The following is a 6,878-nucleotide window of genomic DNA, read 5'->3' on the forward strand; positions in this document are numbered from 1 at the left end:
ACTCCGGGAGCTGAGGTCACGCTTTGCACTCATTTGTAGGACCAAAATGCCAGGGCATCCAGGGCCCTGTGGAGGCTGGGGATGGTGTGTTTCCAGCATTGGTCCCCTCAGCTTAAGAGTCTGTGGGAGTCTTTTCCTCCAGTCATGGGAGAGAAGAATCCCGCTTTTCAGCTCACCCTGGCAGTAACAGCTTCAGTACCATTTATGCAATGATAGATCGCATGTATTTACTAACATCCACATACACCAGCAACAAAAAAAATGCCTTTTCTGTAGTTTGGGACGAGTGGCACATTAAAACACGTAAACCCAACCTTTACAAGCAGGCTTGCTACAGGATTTCCTCCAACCATTTTGTCATGCGCCTATGCTCAACTTTCTGCTTTTTTAAGCATTTCATATAAACTTCACCTGGACTTCTTCCTTTCACCAAGGACACAACTTTCCTTGGTTGCTAGACCAAGACAGTACTTTTCAAAAAAAGGGGAGGAAAACAGCTTTCTGGTGTCACCCGGTAATTTCCCGGTAGGCCACAAGAGGGCAGGTTGTGCTCTCTATACAGCTCGCTTCAGCCAGATTTTTACAAGCGACTTGTTAAGACCACTCACAGTTTTAAAGCCCTAGTTATTAAATTAAGGCCTGGCGAGTGGAAAGAATAAATGCACGGATCTTTGATCCCAGCATTTTTCTTATGTGCATAGTATCAATCTAATGCCCTCATTGCTTTTCTTCTGGAAAGGAAAACACCTTTCTACTCAATTTGCAAGTGAGAACCAAGCAACTCCCCCTTGTTTTACCCACCCATTCTTAGGCAAAATTAGTTCTAACGGGTTAGCTGCTATGCTACGTTTTTTGCATTTCTCCCCAAGCTCTCCCCTTCCCTCTACCCCACTGCCACTGCCACTTGCCCATAACCGGGGCAGCTTGCAAAGCAAACACTTGGGACAGCAGTATCTGAACTCCCAAGGTGGTGAAGCTAGTTAAGGCACACACTGTGCCCTGCGAGTCCAAGGAAAAAACTCGTTCACCCTCGGAAGGAGCAGCCTAGCCTGTCTCCAGGCATTTGCATCACATGAAGGACAAAAAGGTGTCAATCTCCCTCCAACAGCATCTCCCTACATCAGTATTTAGCAGGAACTCGTGCTAGTTCTACATAGTCTTGTAGTGCTGGGAAGTGGCTGACATCTTCTCCTTGAGAAGGACGTGTGGAGACCTCAGACCTGGCCACAAACTGAGACTGATCAGGGTCCACCTGATCCCATACATGCCCAAGCCAGGTCTGTGGAGACCTCAGCTGATGTCCTCAGCACCAAGTGACATTGGTCCCTACATGGTAAAGACCCCCAAAAGGCAACCTGAATTGGGAGGTAGGGTACTGGGCTGAGCAGCTGTACAAGAAGTGCTCCAACCATTGCCGTCTTGGCCATGAGCCAGGACAAGCACACTGGGACCCCCCAAAGGCACCACAAAACAGCAGAAATGGCAGCAGATCATTGCCCACCTGATGCAGCAAGGGCTATCTGAGGGTGTGGTGAGCAAATCAAAATTTTTCTTTTTCCCAAAAAGTTCGCGTTTCAGAAGTAAGTTTTGTGAGTGACACATATTCAAAGCTAAGTATATGTGAAGACCTACTGAGATCTTTCTAGTCCACATGGCTAGTATTGAACAGTCCTAGAAGAAATATCAGAAATCATTTCTAACTGGAATTTTTTATTCAAGGCTACAAAAGCAGAGTTTTTCTAAGAATCAGGACCTTAAAAAAGGCAAAATCTGAGCACTCCATTAATGTAATATATTAAGCACCAAAGCTGACACAATCTGTTCAGGGCTTCATCTGCTGTGTGAAAAACCTGTCTCAAGATTACATAGGAGAGGTACCCAGGTGTGGTCCAAATCTACGTCGAAATAAAGAAATATATATGGAATGTATAAAGGAATGTTTAAGACAGGGTCTAGGGAGTGCCACATCCAAACCCGATCCCCCACCTGCAAGCTATCTCAGCCTTGCTACCTTGAGTCCTGGGTCCCAGACTTTGGAAATTTAAGTCTAGATTCGTGAAACAGTGCAGCAGAGCCAAAATAGAGAAGGACAACCACCATTTTCAACTTCGACTGTCACAGGTCCCTAACACAGAGGTAAAACACAAGTGTATACCTAGCTGCCAGGGAACTCCTGCTCTTAAATTTTACGAGAATTTGAGTTTGGAGGTTTACCTATTGCTAGCATCAGCTTGATTGGAAATAACATATGGAATCGATCATGCTTCTGAAATGAACTGTAACCAGGGAGTTCCTATAGTATTTTGTCAAAAAGCATTAAACACTTTGCACCTTAAAAAAAGACTATGTCATTCAGAATATTTATTGATAACTGTAAAATAATGTTATTCAAGTATATATGTAGAGTTAATAACTTAACGGACATCTCTGAGCCGCTAAATGAAATCAAAACCATATTGAGGTGAAAAATTATCTTGGTTATTCAAGTTGGTTTTCTTCTATTTGGATTCTCATTTGTCTTGATCTAAATCTATAGAGGATGACTGACAGGTGTCACACACTCCAGATAACATTCGGTAATGAGAAAAGTCTGGCCTGTCTTGGGCCTTGCACATATATACCCAGAGACTTCATATATTACAATTCACAGGATAACAGGAAAACCTGAATGAGAACAATGTAGTCAGCTGCTGAAGGAGTGTGTGATATACTCTCAGCTAAGATCTCAGTAAGGCAATCAAGGTGACCTCCTATAAGAATAAGCAAAGAAACAAAGCGAGGGCACTAGGCCTCTTCCATGTACTTTTTGGGGCTGAAGCTCACATTCATCAGTGGTTCAAAACCTCTTCTCTGCCTTCGGTGCTGGAAAAGTACAAGCAGCAGAATGAGCATGGCCAGAGCTATAAGTGCTCCTCCAATTGTGGATCCAACCATGACAGCCCACGCTTGGGTTTCTTCAAGTGAATCTAGAAATATGAAATGTCTGAAGTGAGGACAGCCCATAATTTAATTTCTCAAATCACAGGGAAGAAAGAAAATATCCCACAGCCTGGTGGTAATTATGATTACTTGTGTGGCTTAGAGACCCACTGGCCGCAAGGGAAGCTGGTAATGCACTGTGTAACCAACGCACATACCAGAGCCAGAGATGTTTCCTGCCAGAGAAGTCTACAGCTGAATTTAAACTTCAACCTTTCATACAAATTAAAGTGTTGAGAATGGGAAACATTAACACTGACAAGACAAAAAGATCATTCTCTTATCTAATTTGGCCAAAATTATGAATGATTTAAGCGATTCTTTCTATAATGACATTTCAGCATAGCTGTTTCCAAAGCTATTTTGGTCAACAGAAAAACCCTCAAATTTTTCTATAGACCACAAAGCAGCCTACTGTCAGACTTCCAACCAACACCATGTCTTAGTGTGGTTCTGCCAACTGGCTCCAGATCGCATCTTCTGACTTTGAACCACTTCTGGGGAACCAATTCTGTCTTCTAGGATAATGTTGCCCATTCTTATAATAACCCCACTCCACTTGGCTGAATAACTTTATTTTGTGTTTTCATTTATGCTTTCGGAAGCAAAAATTGCCTGCTGTGCTGTTCTGAAAAATACTGCATATAACAAAATGGCAATAACTACATTTGCCTAAATATTCAGAAAAAACTCTCAAAAGGGCTTAAGATATTTAGAAGGTACTTAGACTTATGGGGTTCATCCAGATGGCTCGAGGAGACGTCACACTGCCTATAAAAGTGACTAAAAGTCATGTGCCTCAATCCGTAGGGTCTGTCAACAAAAGAGTTGAGGGCAATCATGCCCAAGTTCAGGAAGGTCCCGAAATGAATTGTTTACCACTTTACCATCTCTCCAGCAAGAGCCAGCAATGTATTACGTATGCTGATTTCTAATGTGGTTACGTGAAGTAGAATTAGCAAGTTATATATTTAGATAAAAGAGAAGGGTTTGGATGGAAAAACTTTATTGTCTGAACACTGACCACGCGGTCAGGGATAGAAACACTGCATCACAGTGAGCTAACAATTTATTTAAGTGGGAATTGAGAAGCAGCAGAATCAACCAGCTGCCTCTTTTCCTCTCTGGGTACCTTATGCCCAAGGGGCAGAAGCATTGCCAAAGCAGGAGGGGGGACAGTGGTCCAGAGGGAGGAAAACTTAAACTCAATAAAAAAGGAAGTTCAATTTTTCAGGTGAAATTCTGGGGACGCCCCTGAGGAAAGCACTGCAGAAGCAGCTAGCATGCCTCCACAAGTCAGGGCTCCCCTGTATGCAGGCAGCCAGAGAACAAGGGTTTCAATCTTTTGCAGTCTATAGACCTTTAAACAGTCTCCACAGATTAAAACCACAGATATGCGGTAAGCATTTAGAAAAAATTTCTGGCCACATAGATTAGATAAGCACCTACTGCCTCTCAAAGGAATACTGCCGAGGAGAAAGAAACTGCTCAGATTTAATCCTTGGTGAAGCATCTGAATCATGACTTTCATGCATTTCCTACTCTTGTGCCTTTTACAAATATTTGTCACTCATGTTGCAAATTTTGGATTTTGTGCATAAGTACTTTGCTTTCTTGTTTTTTGTTTTTATCTGATTTTTTTAGAAGGTAACTTCAAACAAATAGACAAACCCTAAGGCACATCACACATATGGGCATGGAAAATTTTTAAAATTGGGGTTTTATAACACAAAGCGCCCAGGTACATCTCTCCAGGGTATCCCAAAGATGAATGGAGTTCACCTCTAATGCGATTCACTGCTCAGTGTTATTCAGGGCCCTGCACAAAACAAGTATTGTCTAATGACCGGTGTTAGCCAGACGAGCTCCCTGGCAGAGTGCCTGACCTCTGACAGGTTAAAGGATCCTGTAACTGGCATAAACAGCGCCAGGAGCAAGGAGCCAAAATCAAAGACTCTTCAGCCCCAAAGGAGCACCATCATTAATGCTGGAGCAGTTCAAGTTGATCCATTTTGCAGCAGAGCAAACTAAGTATGCACACACTTGTAGTTACCATGGCTTACCCAGTGAGTTGTAACTACCTGTGCTATATACTATGTGATTGCTAGCAAGCAGGTGAATAGACGCAAGTGTTTTGTGAAAAGTGCCTTATTTTCCAAATGCCTGTGTCATTGAAAACATGAACCATCTCGTCTCTTGGCCTGGAACAGCCCCCACACCTCTGAGACGTACCTGGCAGGTCAATGGCATAGGTGTAGCCGAGCTGCTCCGCGGTTTGGAAGAGCTCGTCGTTGGTCACAGGAGGGAAAAAAGGGACCATGTTATACAGTCTGTTGTGACCGATGGGGGCCAGCTCCTCAGGCCAGGCATCATCAGGGGGGCTAAACCGCTTCATCCACTCGTCAAAGATGGCATCAGTAAAGGAGTGAAGAACCTGCAGATCCAGGCATGGGCACACACATTTATTAAGCTCTCTCAGAAATCCACAGCATATAAAACACTCTTGCCTAAAGTGGCAGCAGCTTTTGAAAGAGAGACAAGAGGGTAATCTAATTTAGGTGGGATTTACGGAATAGGAAACCAGAAAAGCTCATGCGAATGGAGTGAATTGATCTCCTGCATGGGACATTTTGCTGTATAGATCCTTGTTGCTGTTTGTTCATAATAAGCTCTTTCTCCAGATGGTTTAATGTCAGCTGCCATTGAATGGCCAGGTCTGCCCTCTTGGGTGAGGGCCCACTCAGCTCATTCAGGTGAATGTGCCTCTCAAACATATAATAATCTCTCTCATCTGAACGGATATGGAAAAGTGCAGGACATTTGATTCCTTCATGTTCATTTTAGAGCACGTCACCAGCTCCACAATGCCAGGTATCCATAAATTTGACCAGGTCTTGCCGAATGAGTTTGTACGTATATAAAGCCCTAATACAAGGAAGTTGTTTCCAAGTGGAGTTCAGACAACTACTACAAATGTCTGGGGCAGTTTAAATTAATTTCTGATGTAGTTGTGTTTTTTAATTATCTCCCTGAAAAACATTTAGAAAATACCTTGCAGAAAATAATCTTGCATATAAAATTATAGCATAATGAAATGAAGATTTCATTGTGTGATAAAGGAATTAATGCAGGAATTCAAGAATTATTAAGGAAATAAACTGGAGAACCGCTACTTAAGTATTTGGGCTCCTATCTCCAACAAAAGATCGCAGTCTTAAAAAGAAGGTAAGAAAGAAATTACTTGTATTAGAATTTCTCTATATAATCACTGTGGTTTAACCTAAAAAAGAGGGAAAAAAATCGGCATGAATTTGTTAGAAGAGAAAGATGTGTAAGCAAAGCCAACTGTTTCATTTGCACATTGCTGTTTGTGCTGCTCGTTGCAGTGCAGCACTGTACCAGTGCACCAGTGGAATCCCATTATTTCTGTTCCCCAAGAGACCCTGAAGTCAGATGTGCTTCCTTTTAAGCCTGTGAAGTTTCAAATAAAGAAACAAACTACTCAGTCTACCACTCTAAAATAACTAACTCCACTTTCAGTTTTCTCATTGCTGTAAAATTATCTGGTATAAGCCGTTAAATTTAGATACCACCTCATGAGAGGATTCAGGGCAACGTGACTTGGAATAGCAGCTCTCCTCCCTAAAAACTTATTTTATATTTCACAAATCACCCTGAGATTTCTTCCCTCTTTATTTGACCATTATGCCAGCGTGGCAGCGTTCAAGAAAAGAGAAAAGATTTCTCCTTTTCTATTTAAAGGACTCATTTTCAGGGAATTCACTTCATTTCTGTTCTGCAAATCTCTGGTGAGACAGCTGCCTTTGAGCCACAGCCATGGCCACTCAGGCTGGGGGAAAAAGACGTACCACGAAGATAGGATCGTTGGCAGCTGCGTG

At 42.5% G+C, this 6,878-nt stretch overlaps 1 protein-coding gene across 1 annotated transcript in view; it reads right to left on the reverse strand.

The window, feature by feature from the left end:
* Positions 1-2,775: 2,775 nt before the first annotated feature.
* DCT (dopachrome tautomerase) overlaps positions 2,776-6,878 on the reverse strand; it is an 18,801-nt gene continuing 14,698 nt past the window's right edge. The window contains 3 exon segments of the mRNA XM_035890192.1: positions 2,776-2,966; positions 5,212-5,413; positions 6,849-6,878. The exon segment at positions 6,849-6,878 is cut by the window's right edge and continues 23 nt beyond it. Coding sequence (XP_035746085.1) covers positions 2,785-2,966; positions 5,212-5,413; positions 6,849-6,878 — 414 coding nt within the window. The 3' untranslated portion in view covers positions 2,776-2,784.

This window comes from Egretta garzetta, unplaced genomic scaffold, assembly GCF_000687185.1.
Source record: "Egretta garzetta isolate BGI_Z169 unplaced genomic scaffold, ASM68718v1 scaffold442, whole genome shotgun sequence".
Classification (NCBI taxonomy): domain Eukaryota; kingdom Metazoa; phylum Chordata; class Aves; order Pelecaniformes; family Ardeidae; genus Egretta; species Egretta garzetta.